At 28.1% G+C, this 27,984-nt stretch overlaps 1 protein-coding gene across 4 annotated transcripts in view; it reads right to left on the reverse strand.

Moving 5' to 3' along the window:
- The window catches only part of LOC112692040 (high affinity cAMP-specific 3',5'-cyclic phosphodiesterase 7A-like), a 139,375-nt gene that overhangs the window by 111,050 nt on the left and 341 nt on the right, over positions 1-27,984 (reverse strand). For 2 of the 4 annotated variants that reach the window (XM_025566547.1, XM_025566546.1), the window contains exon 2: positions 27,641-27,759. In XM_025566547.1, coding sequence (XP_025422332.1) covers positions 27,641-27,754 — 114 coding nt within the window. In that variant the 5' untranslated portion in view covers positions 27,755-27,759. Of the gene's footprint in view, positions 1-4,853; positions 4,987-27,640; positions 27,760-27,984 lie in introns of those variants that run through there. The other 2 variants (XM_025566548.1, XM_025566544.1) reach the window with 2 other exon arrangements.

Here is a 27,984-nt window from a genome sequence, read left to right on the forward strand (position 1 = left end):
ATTCACAAATATTTGAATGGTCATAATGTTCCATTAGTATTTTGCTTATCATTAAATAAATGCACAAAAAAGTATATCTATGTTTTTCATTCAATAATCAAATCGTGAAAATACTTTGGGTTAAATTTTTCTCCTCCTAAAGTAACTGTTGACTTTGAAAAGGCTTTAATAAATGCACTTTCTAAAATGTGGCCATAAACTATTATTTCAAGATGTCGGCTTCATTTAACTTAATCTTGGTATAGCGAAATAAAATAAATTGGCTTATCAAGCTCGTATAAAGATGAGTCATCTGAAATTGGCAAATGATTACATAATATATACATTATATATATTTGGCCTATTATTTATCAATACGGAAGATATAAGTAATGGTTTCGTTGATGACCTTATGAGCGAGCGTCCAATTGATGAAAGACTTCAAAAATGTTTTGATTATTTCGTAAAAACAAATAGTATTGATCATTATTACTATCCTCCAAAGCTTTGGTCAATTGCATCATCAAAACTTACACGCACAACCGACGCTTGTGAGTCCAATCATGCACATTTTAAAAATAGTTTTATCGACATTCGCCATTTATTTTATAATGAGTAAATGTTTTAATCGAAGAAGTGCAGACAGTTGTATATTGTAAATTAAGAAGGGTTTGTGAACAAAACACACCCCGAAATTACATTTTAAAACGATTAAAAGGAAACAAATGCTTAATTTATCAATATAAAAGGGAAGAATATGACGATATATATATATACATGTAAAATGTATAGCGTAAAACTCTAAAGGCATACTAAATTGTAATAATTAATTGTAATTAATGTTAAATAAAATAATTTGTATCTTGAACTGTGAATATATTTAACAAGAGTTAATTTTGATTTTATTATGTTTAATGTACTTCTAACATTTTGAGTATATGTAAATATATTATAATTTGCTTTCAAAATAATGTATTGCTTATGTACTACCTACTAACCATTTTATTATTGTTTATGTAAATTTAAATTTTTAAGTTATTTTAAAATCATTACTAACTATTAATAACTTGTATACATTTGTATAGTAAGGAGTTACCAACATTTAAATACTGAAATTTGTTATAGCAGATAATGGAAATGTATATTAAACCGTAAACCTGTTAGATAAATGTTGGTGGAAAAGTGAATTTCCCACTACACACACACACACACACACACACACACACACACACACACACACACACACACACATACGGATTTGTTAATTGAGTGTTATATTTGTAAAGCAATACGTAAATAAGGATAGTAATATTATAATGAATTTATAGTGGATGAAAATACCAACCTCGTACATTGTTATTTGCTTTAATTTTTAAAATAAAAATGTTAGTTGAAAAAGATCTAATTAAAAATAATGTCACCGATAAACAAAACATGAGAAACACTTCTCATAATATATGTTCGTAAATTAACACTTTTATAAACTTTGGGATCAATTATAATCAAATTTATTAAATGTACCTTAGACTAAAATCTTATTAACACTGTGAAAAAATTATACCTAGTTAAAAAAATTATAGAAACTAAAAATCTGCATAAGTTTACGGGACAATATTGAATGATTTTTCAACTTTATTTTTGTAGTTACTTTATTTATCGAATAAAAAATAAAACTATAAATACAATATTATTTTTATTTTTTTTTTTATTTTATATATATAAACTATTATACTTAATAGCAAAATCAATAATGCGTTTATCAGTATACTAGCCAGTTGGAAAAAATATTATTTATAAAAAAGAAATATTTCGAATTTTTCTTTCCAAGCTCAACAATGGAAATATATAAGTTGCATGATCGTAACGGAATGTTTTATATACTATCATAAAATAATAAAATATATTATACGTTTATTTACTCTCATATCTTGGCAATACAAATAGTTAAAATGAAATCAAGTTTTCTGTTTGTTCGTTAAGGATCACAAACCAATCTTTGTATTTTATAGAGGAAAACATTTTATACTAATACCATTTTCATCATCTACACACACAACTCTAAACTAAATAGGACAAATGGAGTTCATACATTTTCAATTAAATATATAGGAAAATGAAGAAGGTGGAACCATTTTTAAGCTTACAACATATTTATATTTATATAGCAACTTTCAAGTGGTACCTAAATTTGAATTACTCAAATTCTAAACATAAATTTATAAATCTAATCGATATATTGTAAAATAATTAAAAATATTATCCAGTGCATAAATATACATGCAAAATATAAGTTAATACCAGATAGTGTCCTTGATACCCGAGTACCCAAGTACCCGGGTACTCTGATTTTATGGGTATTACCCGATTTACAAAATTTCAGGTACCCGTTTTGGATCGGATATCTGTTATGGTTGGTATACTTGTTTTACACTTAGTCAACTGTTATTTCAAACATTTGTACACAAGATGATGGTCAGCTGTCTGATAACAATATAATATCACATTTGTTGCATTATATCTACATATGATGGATCTTGATGGCTGCATCAGAATTGAGTCCCGAATTTAAAATTACTACACTAATTGGGTCCTGAATTATTTTAAGTACCACGCTAGTTGGGTCCCAGATTTTTATAAATACTACACTAGTTCCTGAATATTTTTTGGTAAGTACTATATTATACTAACAATACTAACATTTTCCTTCCCAATTTAACAGACTTAAGACTTTCAATGTTCTATTTAGACCAAAGGTATGGCTAAAAATGTTTTTATAGTACTTTTTTGGTTTTAGTTTTTTTTCCATTCATTTTTATTTATATTATATAATGAATTTAACATTTTTAATATTTTTACCAACACAATTCTAATAATTTATATTTTAATGGAAAAGAAACTAAAAAATAAAAAAAAAAACTATAAAAAACATTTTTAACCATACCTGTGATCTAAATAAATCACAGACAGTCCTAAGTCTGTTAAAATGAGAAGGAAAATGTTAGTATAATGTATTACTAACCAAAAAATATTCAGGAACTAGTGTAGTACTTATATAAATCCGGGACCCAACTAGTACACTACCTGCGATTAGCCCCTAGTACTCGAGACCCAACTTGGATGCTCCGATTTTGATTACTTATTATCTACGTAGCTATACATAAAAGATAATGAATATAGCCCTATAGCTGTGACCTTCAAGGTTTAATATAGGATTTAAAATAGCTATTGACAAAGTATACAACATAATACTTGAATGTTAAATTAAAAGAGGAAATATTTTTTATTCGTATAGTTGTATAATTATAATATAATAATAATTTCCTCCTAGCAGCTGGATCTTAGCTTGACCATTTACATGAATTAAAAACTATCAGGTACCCGAACATTTTAGATAATGAGTAGCCACATCCCGAAAACGTTGGTTACCTAAACTAACCTAACCTTGGCAAAATCGGGTATTACCTGGATACAATAGTACCCGGGTTAATGGGTATCCGGGTATTATCCACATGAAAACAAGAACACTAATACCAGATACCAAAAAAACATATTGATTTTTTTTATAAACAAAGGCAAATTTTTAATATTCAGTTTAGGTATCCCATTAGTTATAAAAATACAATTTCAAAAAACGACAAGAAAAACGAATACTCTTATATACTTATACAAATAAAATCAACAAAAAACGTTTATTGAGGTAGAAAAAATGTTATACGTGTAGATTATGTTTTGAAATTAAGGGATAAGAACCATTGATTATACAAAAATCATAATTTATCTGGGAAATCAAAAACATTCACTTATGATATCATCAATGCAACTTCAATCAAAATTTTGCAAAAATTTCAAAATTAATTATATTATTACATGATCACACGTATTATAAAGTATTATATTATTTTCATTACATTAAGTAAATGTTATACACATCATCATATTAATATACAACCCAAATCGTGTTAAGACTAGAACTGTGCGATCATTTTTTTATAATCGATACTAATGGATTAAATTTAAAACCAGTAGTCGTTGATTATAAAATCATCTTATTAAAATAATACGTTATAATACCTAAATATAAACTTTGAATAAATATATACAAATATATCTTAGTATATACGGTGAATTAAATGAAAACAATATCAATTGTTATATATTACAATAATATATTACAAATATATTTACAATTTATACTACAAATATATAAATAATATTGACAGATAGCAAGTGTATTTTATTATTTAAAAAAAATATAAAATATATATTAGTTAAATACTGTATAGAGTTTATAATTGGCAATCGATTATTCTGGTTACGACTAATTTTACTCACGATTAATTCATTAGCTATCTAAATATTGGCAATAATCAAAAAATGTAATTGATAATTCATTGCGCATAATGTACATACATATGAACAATTAAAAATATAATTTTAATTAATACAAAATTTAATGCGAGTGAACAAACAAATACAGAAAACATGCAGTACGATAACTAAATAATATAAGGGAGACCATGAAATGGAATAGAAGAATTACAAAAATATCGACAATGTCAAATGAAAATGCAAACATTTGCGTAGAAAACCCGTGTTTGAGTTGTAATAGATCGAAAAAATAGGCCTACTATATGTGGTAAAAAAAGAGCGCACACTCATAGCAAAGATGATCGAACAATTTGCTAAGACCTATATCTTTCGAGAAAATAAAAGGAGGTACGTGATTGCAAACGGTGCTGCGCGCGTATGCGTATTAACCAGTACATACGCTCCAGCACGAGAAATTCGGTGTACAAACAACCGCAACACCCTAATACGACACGTTAAAAATTTAATAACAATACACTGACGTAATTTAAAATCACTGAACTGACCTGTGTCGGGACGATAATCACCCATTGATGGTACCGGCAGTTCCCTGTGACAGGACACGTGGCGAACGGAAACATTGGCCTAGCTGCAATGGCGGCGGCTACGGCGATAACGCCAACTGATATAGTCAGCGTGCGAACACGGCGTGTGTGCGTTTGTTCGAGTGCGTGTGTGTGTAAGTGTGTCTGTGCACGTGTGCGAATGTACATTTAAAACGCACCCTGACGGGGTTGACAGGAAAAGAACGCGGTGGTAACGGATCGCATGCGCTTCGAAATAGGTCATCGAACACGACTTTTCACCCTCTCTCCCTGCATAACCTAACCGATCGTGTCCACTACCGCACACCACACCACTCACATATGTAAATTCAATTTATATTAGGTTCTATTACGAGAATCTCCGTTTCTCTTGTGCACACACACCGTTTATTATGTCCACGTGCGTACTTGTGTACAATATTGTGTAACACACTACATTGTACGGGAGGGAGTTACTCCTTTAAATTATGTATTATATATGTGTACACACATATACATACAAGTCAGTAGCGGCGAGCACTATATCATGTAAGTACTACGTTCGAGAAAAAAATTAAATCTAAAACGATTAACTACACGTCATTATCGTTGTACACTGCGAGCGTGTAAAGCGTCTACTTATCGTGCCTAACATATGTAAATATTGCCGGTGCGTACACGCACGGCGGGGTGGGCTGACCTAGTTCCCCACCGTCCTCGTGCAATCAGGTCGACCGCGTCTGTGCGCTCCTCACTTTTTACACACGGAACGCGAGGTGAATGCACTGTTGACGGTGTACACCGCCGCCGTCGCCACATGCAGCCATTCCGCCGACGCATTATCGATTCCGTCAGAGCACACCCCCTTTGTACACAACCCTCTACCCCCAACTAACACCGCGTTCCGGTCACGTTTATACACGTGAACACACACACATACGCTCGAGCGCGCGCGCGCACACCCACGCACAAAGAACGCCAACGCGCGTTTACGACCCTTGGAACCAGCTCCGCACTATCCTCTAGCTCTTAGCGATTCCCCTGAAGATCTGACACGCGTCGGTTGAGATCGTCACCCGATATGCCACCCGACGGAACCTCGCCGGTGACGCCTGTCTCACGTGCACAACAAAACCGAACACGTGGTTTTACACGGCGCACACGTTGATGTTATATTATGCACTTTGACTGCGACTTGTTCTGCCACGGTCGACGATTTCCACTCCAACACTATGCAATTATTATAATACCATGATGACCCCTCCCCTTAATCGAAATCTTCTTTAAAATCCAATATGATTATATTATTTGGGGTCTTCTCGTGTATATATATATTAGGGTGCCACTTATTTATGGGTAGTGATTTTTTTTTACTTTATAATCGCCACTCAAAATTGCTTCTATATGGCTTAAATATAAACTATGCAAAGTTTTAAACCATTTCAACAACTTTAATACGTGCCAATTTGAACACTAAGTTTGGTTTTTGCAGAAAAATGGTATTCGTGATAAATAATTGTATGCATTTAATATGGTTTGTATAAAAATGTATTATTATCAATGATAGTACATTCATTTAATGACAACATTAGCTTTATAAATAAAATAATATTTATATAATTTTGTCCAAGGGCGTACCCATGGGGAGGGAGGGGGTCCAGCCCCCCATTGAAATTTCTACAGACTCAACGGCTTAATAGTATATATATATATATATATATATATATACTATTATTACACAATAAAATAAAAATTTTGAACCCCCCCATAAAAAATTCCTAGGTACGGTCCTGATTTTGTCAGTTATACTCGAGGTTCATAACATTTATAAAATTGTAATCGCGGTAACCCTCAATTGTTCATTTAGTTATAAGTAGATAATTGTCGTCAGTTCACAATTTCCTGATATTTTTACTTATATTATATTCTCCGTGAGAAAAGTTAAGCTACATACGTCAGATTGAATCTTACATTTTATAAAATCCACTATATACCCATTATTAATTTTATTTTACTCACAGAACGGTTTAATTCATATTGAAACTTTTTAAACTAAATATGTTATAAGTGTTTGGTGTTTTTTGAAATAAATATTTTTCTTATTGGTTATATGAAACATAAAATCATGGATAGTAAATTACCGTCAACAGGGGACTGCTTGAAAGTATTAATATACAATATGAAAATAACAAAATTGAGCTTAAATGAAAGCACTGCTTTTGTTATAGATGAGTGTTTGGTATTTTGACGAAAAGCACGAATACCGACTCAAGAACCTCAAAAGTGTAAAGAAAAATTAAAAATTGTATAAAGAATGGAAATCACTCACAAAAAATATAAAAAAAAAAAAAATCGGAGAAATAAAACTAATGGTTTATTTAACATTGTGCACCAAAATGCACGAGATAAAATTAAAATCAAAGAAGATAGACTGTTTTTAAATATCCAAAACAAAATGGACATCCTAGATCTGTGTTGGTAGTAGATAGAAATTTAGCTGGAATTGAAAACCAAAAATTATATCGAGAAGAAAAGATAAAAACCAGACAAGAAGATTATATAAATAATCCATCTACATCAACAAGTAAATTATGTTACTTGAATAAATTAAAGATAAAATTAAATAAAGAGTGTTTTATATTTTTTTCCTATAAAATTACTGTGATAACATAACTAAATAATTTGTATTATAACTTCACTTAGGAATCGTGCATTGTTCGGATTTCAATGATTCTAATTCTGGAATCGAAATAGGATATGAAACAGACAGTCTAATTCCAAATATTGAAGACAAGATTGATCTAAAACCTAAACGAGCTCGTAAAGAAATTTTAACACCACGATTAGCTGCAACATTTCATAAATGTAAAATTAGTGAGAGAGAATCAGTACATTTACTAACAGCTTTTTTGGATCCAGCTGAGTATGTAATTAACCGTACTTCTATTTAAAAATCTAGAGCCAAACATAGAAAAGAGTATAATCAAAAGGTAAGAGACAACTTTGTGAATCTTAAAATAGATGCTGTAACATTTAGTTTACATTGGGACACAAAATTATTGGAAAAAATTACCAGTATAGAATTATAATATATTACTGTAATAGAAGATCGATGTATTGGCTGTAATTGCCATATCCCATGTTTGCTATAAATTTTTAGGCGTACCAGAAATATCTGTGGAAACTGGTGATAAAATTTCTTTCACTGTTTATGAAGTTATTGATAACTAAAGGTAGACATAATAATATTCAAGCATTTTTTTTTTTGGCACAAATGCCTCGAATATTAGACAATTTAATGGTGAATGTTCTTTATTCGAGAGAAAACTTAAACCAGACATTTTGTTTTTTAGTTGTCGTCATCATATTTATGAAATAATTTTATCAACTGTTTTTAAAATTTGTATAGTAAACCCTATGTATATCTGGACTAGTGTTCTTGATATTCGGATACCCGGGTTTTACGGGTATTAACCGATTTACAAAATTTCGGGTACCCACTATGGTTTGTATACTCATTATTAACTGAGATTTATATATAAATACATATTTTTTCTAAAACATGATAAATTTCGTTATCTTTTTTTTTGCGTTGCGCAGATAAATAACTGCTATAAATAGATATTATTTTATACAACTTTTTACAACAATTTACTGTTTACTTTTACATTACAGTAAATTAGTAGCTATAGGAATATAAAAACAGCATAATTAACAAAACTTTTCATACACCTATCAATAAAATTGTTCAATTATTATAATTTTTGTATAGTTGTATATTTTAAATTCAAATCGTAACAATGAAACTATGAATATACATATTACACGTCATCAATAATATCACAATTTTCTTTTTTTTTTTTTGGCCCTAGGGGTTGGTTTAAACGTCTTCTCCCCCCCCCCATATGTACGCCACTGATTGTGATTATTTATAATTATCTGCGTAGCTATACACATATAAGGTAACAAATAAGGCCACTATATCCAATATCTGCAAGATTTAAATATAAGCTTTATAATAGCTTTTAACATGTTATTCGACATTATACTTAAATATACTAATTATTGAAATATAATGTCACTAATAACACTCACATAAAATACTAAAGATTTTATTTTTAAAACATAATTTTGTTAATTTAAAAGAAATATTTTATTATTTATAAATATTATTTATTCGAATAATTATGTAATGTATAATTTAATACTGATTACCTCTTAGCAATTAAGATTTAGCTAAACCGTTTACATATATCAAAAACCATTGGGTATTCCCCGGATAAACGGGTACCCCAGTACCTGGGTATTACACACATCAAATCAAGAGCATTAATCTGGAGAAGATGTTCCGCTGATTAAAAGATTTAAAAGTCAATGGTACACTTAAAAAAAAAAAACGGATTTCTCTACTGAAATATCTCATAATAGCGTTCAACATATTTTAAAAAATGATATTGATAAAATTTTACAATTTTGTTTCAATATGATTAATTCAGCACGTCTTCCAGATGATTAAAAAGAATTTTTTATTTTAATGATTATTTTTTTGGGATGAGTTCCACCAGGACGCTTTTAATTTTAACAATATATTAAAAGAACGTTATAAGTGAAATAATTTAAATTTTTAAAGAACGAACATATTATACATTATTGAATGTTTAATATGTTCATTATTTAAAAACTTTAAACTTAAATCGGCACCTGATAAACATATTCAAAATCAATGAAACTTTGCAGTGATTACTTTTAGATTATATATAATAAAATTACAAGCGGCATGAAGTAAAAAAAAATAAAATAAAAGATATGTAACACCCTTATATTTATATATGTATATATATATATATATATATATATATATAAATTAAAAAAGAGCCGTCCCATGAAAATTTAACAGAAACCCACTTTTTATCCACTCAACATTTTACTGTTTTACTGTAACATTCTATAAAAATTAATCAAAACTTACAAATTACTCAAAAATCAAAATAATTTCATTATATAATTAGAACGTATTTAATGCTATTAAAAGTAAATTAACGACGATTATCTGTTTATAAATATTCATGTTTGGAAAAACCCACCACGTCCACTAAAGTGATTGGGAGATCCAGACGAGCACTAAAGGTACGGTTTCCTAGACTCGACCGGTCGCCGAGACAGGTCGCCGCGATCGGTCGCTACGACCTGTCGTTGGTTTCCCAGGCGCAACTGGTCGCCGAGACCAGTCTCCGGTGACGTAAAAAAAACTGTCAAATTCTGTAGCTATATCATTATGAATCTGTATCAATGTGGTTTTCGTGCAGTGAATGCTAGTGTTTTCAAATTAAATTGTATATTTATTATGAGTATGAATACAATTATTAACAATAATAAAATTATGTTACTTCTTCTCGAGGAAGAGGAAGACGATGATTTATTAATCACAACACAATCAGAACAGAGAGAAAAAATTGATGCCATATTCATGCACATGATGATCGAAATTCACTACCCAAAAGTTAGTTTGTGACTGAAATAAATCGACGGTCGCGCGAATCAGTCGCAATACACTGCTCTCGGACCGGTAATGTCGCCGGTCGCCACGATAAAGTTCAGTCGCGCGTTTAAAACCAGATAATAGGAATTACAAATTAACAGTCGGACGGCGACTGTCGCGACGACCGGTCGCGTCTAGGAAACCGTACCTTAACCGACGTTTTAATTTTCCTCATTTTGAAAATAAGTATTACGAAAAAAATAATAAAATTTAGATATAATAGGTATTCACTATAATATGAGAATGATGCAACGCGACGAATGTAAACGACGAGATAAAATCGAATACTAATCGAATATAAGAAAAAATAACAACATTTCGATATAATAATATTCACCAGGAGCATACCCAGGAATTTTTTATGAGGGGGGGGGGTCCAAAATTTTTATTTTATCTTATAATGGGGAAATTAAAATACACTATATACTATTATTGTACTATTTACTATTAAACCGTTGAGTATGTAGAAATTTCAATGTTGGAAGGGGTCCGGATTCGAAATCCCCCCTTGGGTACGTCTTTGATATTTACTACAATACGACAACTACGAATGTATAAAGTGAGATAAAATCAAACAAGTCTTAAATTATTGGCATATTGGTTGATAAGAAACATTAAAAAGCGAACTAGTGTGAAATCAGTAAAAATTACTAAAAATTTCAAAAAAATACTTAAAAAATAATAAACAGAAAAAAGCAAAAAAATGTAAAATAAAAATTAGTTATTCGAATTCACATGTTAATAAAACACATTTGTGGACAGAAGAACATTGTCTAAAAAGTTAAAAAAAAAAACTATGTGACAATTCATTTTAATCCATAAATTTTAAAAACATACAATTATAATTTATTTATTCTATTGAAATAAAAACGATACAAAATAGATAATATATATAAATGCCTGCATAAATATTCCATTTATGTTTATCAATCTTACTCCAATTATCTACTAGAATTAACTAGTTTTATTTACACATTACAGTTTTTTTAAAATGTTAGTGATGTCATTGTTAAATTATAAGTCACAGTATCTCACTTTAAAATGTAAACTTAATAAACTACTTGGCGGATGCAAATTAAGTTATAAGTCACTTATAGTACATATAACACTATAACTTAATTTTTAATCCAATTCTAGTATAACTATATTTTTTAAAATACAAAACGATAAACTTACATAAAATGTAAAGCTATAACTTTAAAAGTTTGAAATACATACATTTAAACTAAATTACATATTCTAATTAAAAATTAAATTACAAATGAGAACTATTATACCGACGAAATGAAAAATTAATATTTAAATAAATATGAAAATAAGGCCCGTGATATCAAATAAATATAGCTAATTTATATTTACTACTTTTGATTAGTGTAATTTTTTGATACATATTTGTTAGTAAAAGTAAAATAAAAACATCGCATGTTAAAAAATGTTTTAATACAATACATTGCTATGTCATTTAGCGTTAAACACTAATATTAATTTTATGTAGGTAGGTACACAAACATATACAAATGCATATTATTATGCCTGGATAATTATCTAATACATTCCAATATATTCGAGGTTATATAAATATATCAATCTTATGTTTGGTAAACAATACCCACTGTTCGTCCAAGGCCGGCAATTGTTTATCGAATATGTATAATATTAAATAGAATAATGTGTGAAACCATATATATTGTATAATGAGAAGACGAATAAGGTCTGGGCGGTAGTGGTGCAGGAATAAAGCCCGATAGTAACAGGAGACGATTGGTGGAAGAACAATAAAGTATCTATTGAACAAGAAATTTCAATAACTGATTTTATATATTTTTTATAACTTTTTCATTCAAGAATATATATCCACTTATAAGTTATAATTGTATAACTGTTAAAGCAATAACGAGATGGTTAGATATGTAGGTTTTTTAATACATATCTATGTTGCCACAACAAATATTAAAAGCCGCTTCCTTTAACAATAAGTACCTAATTAATAATATCTTCAACTTGTACTAATATAATATGACACATTATAAAAAAAATACATAATATACCTTAGTACAATCCACATGTTCATACATATTAAACGTATAATTGGTCTAGAACATTATAATACTTCACTAAAAGTTTATATTTAAAATTATTTCTCAACAATGTCTTGATTTTAATATCTACAATAAATTAATTTCTATAAAATAAATTACAAACTTAGATGTTAAATATTAAACAATTATAAAACTTAGATTCAGTATTTTTATATTTTAAAATATATGAAAAAATAATAACTATTAGTTTTAAAACGTCATTAACATGAAAAAGAATGTTAAAAGCGCAGTAATAATTCATATAAACGATGAGCTGCAGATAAGTCTGCATTTATAACTTGCTATACAAATAATTCTAGAAAAAGTTACATGCGATCCGTCCGATATGTACGATGCGAACAAATAAACGCTTACCTTAAGTTAGTAACCTTATACAGAATTGGAAGGAAGCAAGACATTTTTTAGGCTTATACAAAATATTCGTATAATTCAAGATAAAAACAATTCAATATATATTTCTATCTCAAAAAAAATCCATTAGAAAATTTAAATATGAATAATTTTATGGTACAAATATTTATAATACTTAAAAACATTAAAACATTAACTATTCATTTTTTTTATATATACTATACATAGAAGATGAAAAGTAAAGTACTCGATGTAGGAAGAAAAACTGATAGAATTATTAAGGTGAAATTGATATTTGAGGAAAAAGTATAAAACGTAATAAGTGCGCCACAAGTAGGATGTGAAGAAAGGGAAAAGTTTTGACGAGAGATGGCTCGTACAGAGCGAGGTACCATAGTGTATGATGTTTGTTGATAATATAAATTTGGTAGGAGAAAATCTGGAAGAAGTTAATAATAGGTTGGACGAGTAGAGGTTAGCCCTTGAAAGAAAGGGATTGAGAATTATTAGATATAAAACCGAGTATATGGAGAATGACTTTGGAAGATGATACTAAGAAGTTAAGAGTATGAGACCAATGACAATTATCAGTGATGAAATGGGTGAAATTGAAAACTTTAAATATTTAGGATAATTTGTACAAAAAGACGGGAGTTTTGGCATATATGTAAAATATAGGATTTAGTGCGGTTGGATGGAATGGTGATAAACATTTTATACGATAAGCGAATTCCAATGAGGCTAAAATGTAAATTTTACAGGATTTTAGTGATACCATCTATGCTATGTTCAGAGTGTAGGGCAGTTTACATGAAAATAGAATAGAGTATGAGAGTTGCAGAAATTATAATGCGTAAATGGATGAGTGGAGTGATAAGAGAAGCTAGAAAATATGTGAGTGGTAGTATGGTGTAGTAGATATAGTGTAAAAGATGAGAGAAAATAGACTGAGATGTTTTGGGCATGAGATGAGACGAGGGGAAATAAATGCAATAAAAGTTGTTACAAAAATGAAATTTGAAGGGAAAAAGAGGAAGAAAAAGATCAAATGAGAGAAGTGGGAAACGATTGAAAATAATATTATAGCCGTTAGTATGTGCGTAAGGGATGTAGAAAATCGAAACGAGTGGGGGTTTAGGACAAGGACATTTTTTTTAGCCGACCCCAAATAGTTGGGAGAAAGGCAAAGGAGAGAAGAATACTACACATCGAAATGAACCTACATAATACTTCCATAACATTTAAGAATAAAATTCAAGTAAAATATTCAAGAAACAAGAAGTTATCTGAATGAAAATTATATTTTATTATTATTAATTTTACATTTATTAATAAAAAAAATATACTACCTTCTTATGAGATAATAAGATATTATTAAACACATTCATTATAGGCAAAACATGTATTTTTAAACAAATCCGAAATAATATTTTAATGTTTATTACAAGTTTCATACTCCTCCAAGACGGCTTAACCGATTTTAATGAAATTTTGTATATACTTTTGGTAGGTCTACGAATAGGTTTTTATCTATTTTTTATACTCCTAAGTACTATTGTTTAATAAATCGTAATTTTATTTAATAATTTTTGACCCAGTCGATAACTGTGCAATTGAAAATAAATTATTAAATAATACTATTCAAAAACTATTAAAAAACTATTTAAAATATTTAAAAATATTTAAAAACTATTAATTTTATTTTTGGTATTAAATGACGGATATTGCATAAATATTAAACAACAAGATCCCGCAACAGGTGCCAAAACAAACAAGAATGTTAGTTCGAAAGATTATTACGCATATCGGTTGATGATTAAATGCGATCAGGACGTTATTCTACGATGTCGTGAGCTTTATCAACAATTCATGGTCGACATGTATGTAAAAATAGAAAGCGAATGATTACGATACTTGCGATTCAATCAAAAAAAAGCTGCGTGTGGAAGATTCTCAAAACAATTGGTAGATATCGGTGATGGGAAAGTTACTACAGATGAAACGAGATACATACAATTACCGATCGATTTCTGCACAATCATTGATTCGCAAGATGCTCTCATTGACCAGATATTTCCCAATGAACACAGTCCATACACAAATCATGAGTGGCTAGCAAAAAGAGCAATTTTAGCAGCAAAAATATGGACGACAACGAATTGAATCTCAAGATACAACATTTGTTACCAGGAGACTTGGTGTCATACAAATCTATTAATACAGTTTGCGATACTACTGAAGCTGAAAATTATCTAACAGAGTTTTTAAACTCATTGGATTTACCAGGCAAACCACCTTTTAATTTACAACTGAAGGTTGGATATCCGGTTATTTTGCTCCGTAATTTGAACCCACCACGGTTGCGCAACGGCACCCGATTGGTCATTAAAATTTAATGAAAAATGTTATCGAAGCCATCATTTTAAATGGCAAATTCCAAGGTGAAAATATATTATTACCGTGAATCTTTATTATATCCACAGATGTCCCAATACAATTTAAACGCCTTCAATTTGCAATTAGATTGGTATTTGCAATGACTATCAATAAGTCTCAAATCCAAACGATGTCTGTCAGTGGCTTAGATATGAATGCATCATGTTTTTCACACGGACAATTATACGTAGCGTGCTCTTGAACCATCCAATTTGTTTGTGTTGGTGAAAGATGGGATAACAAAAAATATTGTACACTTTGTTGCATTAAGAGATTGATATTGTTTTTTACTAATATTGTCATAATTAGTGATAAATATAATTTTAAATAATCAATTTTAATAAATTATTAAAAAAATAAATGTTCGATGTTTTTTCATTTTTATATTTTGTCACCGTTCACAGCACTCCATACCTCTTCCACTTATATACCACATCCTTACACACCTATATGAAATTAGTTATTTTTTCTAGCCAAATATTCATATTCTTTAGAAATAATTTATATGACAAAACAACGTTTGTCGGGTCAGATAGTCAATTTATTATATTTTATTGTTATGGTAATATAAGCAAAAAAAAAAATGTATTATGATTAATATTAAGCTATTCATACCCAAATTATGTAAATATCAAGACTAATGGTTTCGGCCAAATCTAAAAAAATAAAAATAAAATATTTCAAATACAAAGAATAAGTTTTCAAAAGTGATGGGAAAATATACAAAGTAAAAATGTATTAAGAAGTAAATTTCCGTTTTCTTAATTGCTTTCCTCAAAACAATTACCTAAAAGTTCAATTTATGTTATAATATTATAACAGAGACTAAACCTTAGGTATATGTGGAGAGATTAGGTGATTTTAGCTATTAATAAGTTAAATCAAAATAAATCATTTAAAATAATTAATTAATTTAAATAAAAAATTTTATTCGATAACTTCAACCATTAACGCAAGTTCAATGTTCCCAAATAATTGTGTAGGAATATTAGAGAATAAATACGATATTATTATAAAATTATTTATTTTAATTATTATATTTTATCTTATACATATTTGTTAAAAATTAGTAAATTATTCATTTTTTCATTTTTTGACATTGAATATTATATAACATAATATGATATAACTGAATATTTTGTACATAAAAACGCCAAAAAAACATGAATATAAGAAAACAATTAATTTTACCTAAGATAAGAAAATAAAAATATAAAATAAAAAAGTGAAAAAAAATCGAGTGTCGGGAAAAAGATTGAAAAACAGTTTGTGACAGGTTCACTATTACTTTTATATTTTTTCTAGACATTAAGATTGACTGATAAATATTGCAGTTTATTGATTTCATCAAGACAGTTTCAATTCAATCATAAATACATTATCAAAAACTTACAAATAGAACAAAAGTAAAACAAACTTTGCAGCCTTCATCAGACTTGACAAACTTTAATAATAAATAAAACAAATAAAACCAATTAGGAAAAAAATATTTAAAGGCAGTACGAAATTATAAAGAATAGTATAAACCAAAATTGATTAAAATCAAACCGGAAGTTAACCATGATACCCACGTTCGCCTATTTTTACATAATATATAGAGCTAAAGAATGTTTTAATATAAACTACTGATAAACGACTCAAGAAAAAAATCCAAATACAGAATAAATACTAATTATTTATCATTAACGAGACATGACATAACGATATTTGTTCAAAATATAACAATAAATGTAATGCTTCATATCAGGGATCCCTAAACTTTTTTATTCAAGGGCCACAAAAAATATAAAATGCTCTTAGCGAGCAAAAGTTTATGAACAAATATAATTTTTAATTTTAAGAAAATATAGGTAATAAATATGTCTACTTTAAATTTTTTAATAAAATATTTTTTACAATATACTGAAATATACTTGATACTAATTTTATTAATTTTTGAAATAATATGAAATTGATGTTTTTCTACAAATATTTAATCAAATTGAGGTTGAATGTTATAAGTTCCAATTTTCAAAATTGACTCCAAATTTTTGTCAGTCATGACCGATCTATAATTTGATTCGATGATATATCGATGTATTATATTTCGATATTTCAATTTGGAAAAAGTTTATTCGCAAAATTAAGTTTTAGCAAATACAAATTTATACTCAATTACATTTTTTTTTTTTTTTTTAATTTGGATATTGTGTACTTGGGAGAAATTTATAAAAATCAATTAGTCTCTTTAAGATGTTTGATTTTCAGTGTATTATAACATTGCATATCAATGTTTGATTTTCAGTGCATTATAACATTGCATATCAATCATTTCCATTTGAAGGGTAGGAAGTAACTTCTCAATATCACAACTAAACGAATTTTGAAAAATATTTATTACTTCAAATATTACGTCAAGTTAAAAAAAAATGTGGTTTAAATTAGATTTTAAGTTCAGAAATTATTTTTTAAGCGAAGTCAACTGGAAACTGTGATTTAGAATCTTTGTTATTTTTATCGCAAGTAAAAAATGAGTAAAACAATTTTTTGAAATTTGTGTTTCAAATAAAATTAGTATTTGCCTAAATGCTTTTACTAATGTGTAAATATTGCAAATACGAACATCTCTGTCTTGTAATTTAAAATCAAAGTCGTTTATATGTTTTTTGATATCTACTAAAAAAGCTAATTTCCAAACCCACTCACTATTTATAAGTAAAAATAATGGTTGATTCTTTTTAATTAGAAAATATTTCAATTTAATTTCTTAACTCAACAAATCACGATAGGACTTTTCCGTGACTAATCCATCGAACTACTGTAAAATACGGTATATCTGAATACTATTTCTACTGTTCCTATTTCTTTCAAATAATCTTGAAACAGACGATGCCTAAGAAGTGCACTCGAGCGAATATAATTTTCTGTTGATATTACTGGATCCATAACACAAGACAAATCTAAAGTTTTTCCGTATAATGCCTACTAATGAATAATACAATGCAAGGTCATTGGTTTAAAACCTTCTTTTTCACCACTCGTAAATATCTGTCCAATTAAACCTTTTTTTATGCCACACATATTTCTTCCGCCATTAGTAGTATACATTTAAAATTTTCCCACTTCAAACTATACCCTAAAAATTATTTTTCGATTACTTTAAGTATGTCGATACCTGTCGTAGTTCCATGCATACTATATACAAAAAGTAGTTAATTTGAAATGTCTCAATCTTTATTAACACCCCGAATAAATACAAGTAACTATGAAATATCAGATACATCTGCTGATTCGTCAAGTGTTATATTAAAATAAATGAATTCTTGAGCCTTATTATTAACCTGAGAATTTTAATTATCACTAATATCGTCTACTCTATAAGTAACTTTGTTAGAAGAAAAACTAATATTTTTAAAATTATCAATTTTTTATGGACAATTTTTTTTCAACTACTTGAATTATATATTATACATTATTTTATTAAACGACCGTCAAAAAACGCTTTTTCTCTTTTTGTCAATAGATATAAGACACGAAAACTAGCCTTCGTAGCAACTTCATTAATATTATTTTGTTTTTTAAATAAAAATTGTTTTGATAAAAAATTATTTAGAAATTACAGCAATTTATCTAACCATTATTTCCAAATTTACTTGGAAAAAATTGTCTTATGTTTTGTTTCATAATGCCTTCGAATACTGTACTTTAAGAAGTAATTCATTTAATAGTTAAATAATCATTATTACCTATTAGATCGCAATTTGGCATTCGCTATTATTTTTATATTATTATTTTGTTTATGTGTCTCAGTTAGTTTTCTCGTGACTTCCTGACAAATACTATATTAATATTACACAGTTCCTTTTTTTTATTATAACTCCGGTTTTCGTACATCTTTCATTTTAAAAAATATATATTTCTATAATTTATACAATTACTTTACGATATAACAGGCTGATATCATCACCAACATAAATACCAAAGAAATATTTTTTGTTAATTTATAATATAAACTTTTAAATATAAAATAAAGCGTATTTTTTTTTATTTGGAAACCAAAATATACATTAAACATTATTAAGAATATTACCAATAATTTAACATTGTCGTCACCAATAAACACATAAACCTAGTACAGCACATGCCCGATGTTCTACTGTTCTATAGTACGGAAAGTACCCGTTTATAAGCTAGATATATATTATTATTCAGAATCAACTATTTCATTTAAAAATAAATGATACGCTGTGGCAGTCACTATTACTAATGTCACATATCGGCATTAATACATAATAATTATCAAAATAATCATTGTAATAATGAGAACAATGATTTATTTTTTTGTTGTTTTTGGAAACGTTATCGTCATATAGGGTATTTTCTACTAAAATAAGTCACAAATCTACAACTAAATTCAAATTGAATAAATAACAGTGGCCGACTGCATACTCCGTATGCACGAGAGTAATGGCGCCGAGGAGATCAAAGGCCACACTTGATTTTATTAAGGTTGAAAATTTATACTAATTCCTTTTAAACAATATAATAGATTTCGTAATATAAAAACTATTGCTTTTTAATAAAATAATTTGTTTTATTTACAAAAAAAACTGCAAAAATTATAAAAAAAAAAAAAACAAGTATGTATGCTGAAGTGATGAAAATATAGAATTCTAAACTAATAAGTAGCAACCGTCTCAATTCATAAGGCCACAGTCGCAATGAATTGGAACGTATAATATTAACCATATAGGAGAAAACCAAATACAGTAGTACCCGTTTAAGACGCTCATTTTTACGAGTCCCTAGATTTTGACAACATTTAACATGTAATTAACTCTGGATAATACGCCCTATGTTCCCGGATAATACGCTCGTTTTTTCAATAATATTCATATAAAAATATATTATATATACATTTACATTGTATACAATTTAAAGAAATACCTCACTAATAATAACGATAATGAATAATAACAAATAGTAACAAATGTACTTGATCATGTTAATGAGTTAAGAAGATTAATTGCATATTTTGACAACGCTGACGGAACGTCCTTACATCATTTTAATAAAATTGAAAACTTCCTGTATTCAAAAAACATCAAAACTTTAAAACAATGAAAGATAGACGACTTTTTGAAATAGGTAATGTAAATGTAATAATTCACTCTACAAAGTAAAAAATATAATTTATATGTATATAACATGGATGTAGTTTAAAATATAATAAAAATTTTTTGTTCCCGCGTAATACGATTTCCCGCTTAAGACGTTATTTGTAAATGGTCTCTTGGAGAGCGTCTTAAACGGGTTCTACTGTTTATGCAATTTTAAAGGTTCTAAAATTCAATAACTATTATTTTCTATCAGTTAAGTTTTTATTTTTTTGAAATTTAAAAAATCTTCTATCTATCTTCTAAAACGGATTTAATTTAATTTTCAAAATAAATCATTGGTAGCTAAAGTCAATTTATTACAACAATTTTAATGTAAATTTCGTTGCAATCAAAACAAGACTTTTTTTTGTTATTAAGCTAAACAATATATTTACTATTTTATCAAAAATGAAAATTACACCTCTATAATACCGTTTTTGGTAATTTATCATTGTAGAATACTGGACCGGATAACTCCTAGTCCGCCAATTCATACATTTCTACTTTAAAAATCGAATTGATTTACAATGAATGACATCTATGTACATTAATTAACAAATGGTTTTTAGTTGGGTGAATAACGATATTCCTTTTAACAGTAAGAAAATTAGCCATCAAAGTACTAATAATGTTTAAACCCTTAAAATACGATCACGGAACAAAAATAAGATATTAAGATATATTTGGACAATGATCAAACAAAACTCCAGACGTAAAGGTTTTTACTATTAGTAGCGGAGTCAAATAAGTATGCACCGATTGGTAAAGACAAAATCGATAAAAATAACGAATTAAGTTTTGGACGTATTAGGGAAATCACTACGCGTGCGCGCGATCGGTGATCATCAAAAGCAGTAACGGTTATGCGTTATGGTTAAGCTACAATCAGAAGTCGAGTACACACGACCGGTCGTGAAGCTGATCACTAATCGGGAAACAGCCAAATCGTCGGTAAAGGCTGCCGACGGAAATAGAATTGCCACAAACAACGACAGATAAAGAAACTGATTCAATTAGCTGGTGCAAAAGTAGCCGTCAATTGTTTCTGTTTTACGAGATCCGAGTGTTTATGTAGACAACCTATATGCAGCGGTATCCAGAAACATTCAGTGTCGATAATAGAGAGAAGTTGTGAAAACGACGGTGGAAGAAGAGGTGGTGGCAGCAGTAGCTTTCAGAATGATTTGGTGCGCGGCCTTTATTGATCAGCCGGGACACGACACCGCCGCCACCATCGCAAAAGCTCGACCTGCTCCCTGCCACCCACGCGCGCCTTTGACGGGCCATAACATACGAGGATGAATGTCCTCACATCTTCATCAAACCACCTCCCCCACCACAACCATCTAATTCGTCCTCTTTGTAGTCATCGTCATCATCATCATCATCATCAACATCATTTTCATCATCATCGATACTATCACTATCAACGCCATCCTGCTGTACGCATATTCTTCTACTGATTATTTGATACAGTTTTTTATTCATAACATACAGTTATAATTTACCCATTTCCGATGTGGCCACTAGATCTGACGGTTTTATAATTCGTTTTCTTCCATAACTTAATCGAATAATTTTAATTTAAGATTTTTTATTTATTTTTAGTCATTCAAACAATTTTAAACTGTGTAATACACAGTGTGTATACATATTGGCCATAAGAAAACGTAGCCCATAACATTAATATAAAACAAAAACTGTGTAATTTATAAGGTAAAAATCTATTTACCATTAAATACCATAATATCGACCAAAAATGTAAATATTGAGCCTCTACTATAAGCTTTTAGTAAAGTTTCAGCGAGTTCCACTTTTAGAGTCTTGTGTATATAGTTTTACATTCAATTCATGTTCATTTATAAGAATCTATAAAGAGCCTAGTTATCAAAAAGTTGCCTAAGAGGTCGAAAAAGATTTTTAAAAGAAAAAATAAATATTGTAGATTAATTAGCGTAAAAAGATAAACAATGAAACACCTTCTAGAGGATAAATTATTATCTTCAGAAAATAATAAAATATAAAGGTAAAATAAATGTTTTTGAAAATATAACAAAAGTGTGATAAATGATTCACAAAATCTACAATTACTATAATAAATGGAATTAAAAACTATCGTCAACGAGTTTTTAATTAATAAAACACATACATAGTTAGTGTTAAAATGCTTAATCAAATGACTTTGAAATTATACTCAGAATAAATGAATTCAACAATAATCACTCATTGAACAACATCTAGTTTTCTTCAAACGTAAAATATAAAATAAAAAAATAACAGAAAAAAATTAAAAAACGTCATATTATGAAATACATTTGTCACATATTTAAGCTTTATGGTTCAATTCACTGTGTTTCCGATAACATAGCTAAAGTTTGTCACTTATATCACATATAGTATTACATTATTACTTATTACAATTTTTTGGTTAATTACTTATACAGGTGTACAGATAAAATAAAATATAAAATATGCCTTTGACGGAATAAAATGGGACCAATAAATTAATTCGTTTTAGGTAAATTATCGGCCCATCCAGTACATTATCCACAATAAAAATTTTCATATAATTAATAATAATTTTGTAACATGTATTATTGATCACTCACTAACCTTGTGTTATTTAGACGGGAAATTTGAAAAACCAATAACCATAACGGCAAATATTTTAATGTTTCGTATGGCTATAAGGATAATGATAATGACATATAATAATAATAAACATAATTATAATAATGATAACCAATAAAATATAAGTTAACTTAAAATTAATCTAATTATTAAGACGCGCATCGCAATACAACACGTATTTATTTTTTTATACTTGTATATTTATACAAACAATTTTAGGAATATAATAACAAAATAATATAAATATTTTTCAATTGGCCCTTATTTAACTACGAATTTAAAAACTTTGTGCATTGATTTTCCCATTAATAATACTACTCACATTCTATTGGCACTGTTCTATACTTCAAAAATTGCATTTTTCATTTGTTCTGTTATGATTTTTATAATTTTTTAGACGTTAACCTATTTCACCTCATAAATGTTCTATAGGATTCATGTCTAATGACCATGGAGGTGTGTTAAGTTGTTTTGAAAATCGGTAAAACAACCAATCTTCACTTTTTTTGCGGTATGTTTTGGGTCTTTTTCAAAAATAAATAAATTTTCAATATCTATTTTTTTAGCACTTGTATGTAAGTTATTTCTTAAAATGTTTAAATAAATATACCATCGATAAATTTCAGATTACCAACATCAGCAGCGCTCATACAGCCCCAAATGAATAGAAAAAATACATCGCCACCCTCATGCCTTAACATCCAGCACTAATTTTGCAATCCATATGCTAGTGTTTTCCGCACCATACACAATTTTTTCTGAACCAAAAATATTAAGCTTGCTTTCATCATTAAATAATAGATTTCCAAAAATAATTTCTCCTATTGATGTATAGCTTTACAAAATCTAAACCTTCCTTTTTATTAATTTAAACGATGAACAGTCTTTTCCTAGCTACATAACCTTCATGTCTTGCACTTTTAATAATATTATGAATGATCAATGGCACAAATTTATTATAGTTGATATTAATAATACCAGCCAGTTTGGGTGCACTGATTTTTGGTTTCATCATAATTTTCCTTAGAATGACCCTCTTTTGATGTGATTTTAACTTTTGAGGATAACCCATGCATTTTCGATCTTTATAAGAACCAGTTTCATTGTATCGTATGTACATATTTTACAGTCGGGTCCGATTTATTTATTGTCTATACAAAATCTTTGAGGGAATCACCAAATTCTCTTAATTGAATTACTAATTTACGAATAGCACTAACTAACTCCATTTTTCAACGTATGTAAATTAAATAAAATGTGCGTGAACAAATATCAATCATCCTTAATGATTAGAAAAATACAGGTGACATTTTCGCTAATATGTTCATACAAGTTTTTCCTATTTCAATTGTATTTCTATCTATTATTTATACACATCGATAAATGTGCGGAGACTTTTATGCTTTTATTTTTATAATAATATTTATGTATATACATATATAAAATAAACTTAATTATGTACATGTTTTATTTTTCTAAAAACGAAATTTAACATGTTTCTGAATAAATATTTGTTAAAAATATGAAATTATTCAAATTTTGAATTACCATTATATTTTATTGAAATAATCTGACAACAGTGTACGAAGACTTTTTTGATCCACTATATATACTTAAAATAAAGAATAGATTAAAAATGCCTTGACGAGCCTCTCTTTTAAACTTACAGATATATAAAAAAAAAACTTTACTAACTATAATTAAACTAAATAATAACCTTAACTAAAGTAAATTAAAATTATTACATTATATTCAACAAATTATATGTAACTCCTTCCTGTAATGATGTGCATCATTCAAGATTGTCACATTTTAAAAATGAATGATTAACAGCTATTTCGGCAAACACACAAAAAACAAATATAAAGTAACCAATTAATAAAATCCAAATCTTACATACACCACTGTCAACTTAGGACAACCATCAAAGGAGACCGCGTTTGATCAAAAGGACTATGTCGCTATACTCTCTTATACAACACTTCCATTATACCCTCTAGAGACACAAACTAATTGAAATTATTATGGGGAGGGGGGGGGGGGGGGGGTAAAACAAAAGTATTCAATTTTGAAAAAAAAAATTGTTCGCATAATATAGAATTATGTAATATAAGTGTAATAATGTATACTTATTATTATGTCTGAAAATGTATCAAGTATCGATCAATTGCCCACCCACCTCTCAAATTAAGAAGGACAAGTACCCTCCAGCTCTCCTAGATTTTCATCATAGAGACCCTTCAAGAAACACTTGGGTACAAGTCATGACTGCATTCACACTAACTGCCGAGGTCCTCCATTGTAAGGCGTAACTGCATGCATATCAATTGTCAAGCAACTCACAACTAATTTTAAAAAAAAAAGGTCTTTATCAGTATGTATATGGACTTGATCGATTTCATTACTCCAATGCAACCAGGCACGGATCTAGAACTCAAATTGGGGGGGTCATTTTTTCGAAAGTACAAAAAGATAATACACAATTACAAAATAATAAAAATAAATTATTAATTCAAATTAGAACGTTATGAATATATAAAATTGTTAATTTTTAAAATTAAATAACAAAGTTTAATCTTTTTGTTTTATTTTTCCAAATTTAGAAATAATATTATCGACATTTATGAGTATATTCTTGTGAATATTGAGCAAAGCGCTCCTTTCCCATTTTTAAATGAAGCCATGTCTTAAGACGCCTGAGAGTAGAGAATGATTGCATTTATAGTATTTTTTAACAAGTTATTAGAAACTAAATTGGCGATTAGCGGTACTATAGCAGGTATGTGGTAACTATAATATTATATTAACATACGGGTAACGGATTGGAAATAACCGAATTGGTTCCTGTTTGTATACAGGTTGGCGAGCCAGTGCATAGAGAGCAAAAAACCAAATTTTAAAAGCTATATGTATGACATATAAACATAATTATTACATCGATAAGATAGAATCTATCTATCTATAGATATATAATTATAATATGCTGTATAACATTTTTATTGCAAAAAAAAAATCTAATTAAAAAAAAATTAAAAACGCAATTTATGCATATTTTAATTTTTAAATAAACACGAAAGACCTAATTTTGATGTTTTTCTGGGGGGGGGGGTCATGACCCCCCTGTATCCGCGCCTGAATGCAAAGCAATTACATCTAAACACAAATTCTGTACGAGTATTGAAAAGTCTCATTTAATCCAGCGTCTGTATTACTTCATTTCAACCTCACGCTATTCTTGTATTAATCATAATAATCCGACCCATTGACACTCGAAGATTATCAACGAACCAAGTAAGTGTTATTTTATTTTGTTAACTTATCAGTTGCACTCATCTGCTTTTGAACCTTAATAATCCCGAATCATAAACAAGGAGGAAGGTAAATAACCCACATCATATCTACTATCATTCCCACCATCTTTTAACTTTTTTCTTTTTCTTAGATCATTATATTCCCAATGCTAATTTTGAATTAAAAATGCATTAAACACTGTGTAATATACTTATCTATAACCAGTAAAACTAATATACAAACTATATTTAGACCAATAGACCAATCAAACAAATAATAAAAAATAATAATAATATAAATAATGGATACAATCTATAGAAGACAGAACTTACTTAAATAAAAACTTTTAAATATTAAATATTTTTTTATAATATGTAATATAATTATTATAGAGCATTACTTAAAATATTACACAATATCATAAATCTTAATAATTATAACAAAAAGAGAATTAATGTCATAATACATCCGATGATAGGAAAGGTCAAGCGGCTTAATGAATGTTTTATTTATAATTGTTCCTAGTAGGTTACATTCTAAATCTCTTTAAATAACCATAACCAACAAGATTCAGTATCTACAACATTAATCAACATTTGTCTAATTAACTACAATGAGAGAAATTTTATTTTTAAACAATACATAAGAATCTAATTATGTTAAAACTAACATCAAGTATTTTAATAAATTTAATGATAAATTGTATTTTGTAGTAAAATATAATATATAATAAACGAAAAATAAATTATTTTAATATTTAAGAAAAATATAACCTATTTATTTTAATTACTCCCCAACTAAATACTAGAGTAATTTATTTAGAAGAAGATTAACATCAAAGTTTTAGTAAATATATGTCCTAATATCATTGAAATTAAGTGTTGTATTTACATTTATAAAAACATAAGAAGTAAAAAAAAAAAATATTTTTATCAGAAATAAAATATTGTTATTATATTTATACCTTTAAGCAAAAATGAGTAACTCAAAGTACCGTAGTATTAAAGTAGAGTTCTAATATACAAGATGAAAAATATTGAAATTGGTCTTTATACTAAAAATATTTATACTACACAATACCAACAATTCTATAATAAAATTTAAGACTTAAATAAACACAAGTGCATAAGGTATGTATAAGTAAAATGTAAATAGTTATATACATATAGTTATCAAATTTATGTAAACATAATATAAAACTATACAGCATTTATTAAATGTATGGTAAAATATTCATGATGAGGTAATCCAATTATTAATCCTATAACAAAAAAACTTTCTTACCTCAAATAATTCATGCGCAAAAACAGATACACAGATCGCTCCTCTTCGGCGCAATGCATATTGTGGTACAATAATGTCCAATGGTAGTTTAGGAACCATTTTAATAAAATGCATTAAACCTATAAAACAAAAAGATTGAGCTCAAATTTAAACTAGCTTCTGATTAATGTAATACAATGAAATTCAAGAGTGGATAAGATAATAAGAAATATTTAAACCTACACAGAATTCTAACTTCTTGAAAAAATATAAAACATTTTATTAACTTGTTGGGACTGCTGGTAACTTTGGAACAAGAAAGATGTCACTAAGTCTATTTCATGGACTGGGATCAAAGGAAGTAA

The sequence above is a fragment of the Sipha flava genome, unplaced genomic scaffold (assembly GCF_003268045.1).
Source record: "Sipha flava isolate LNK unplaced genomic scaffold, YSA_version1 69_pilon_pilon, whole genome shotgun sequence".
In the NCBI taxonomy this organism is placed as follows: domain Eukaryota; kingdom Metazoa; phylum Arthropoda; class Insecta; order Hemiptera; family Aphididae; genus Sipha; species Sipha flava.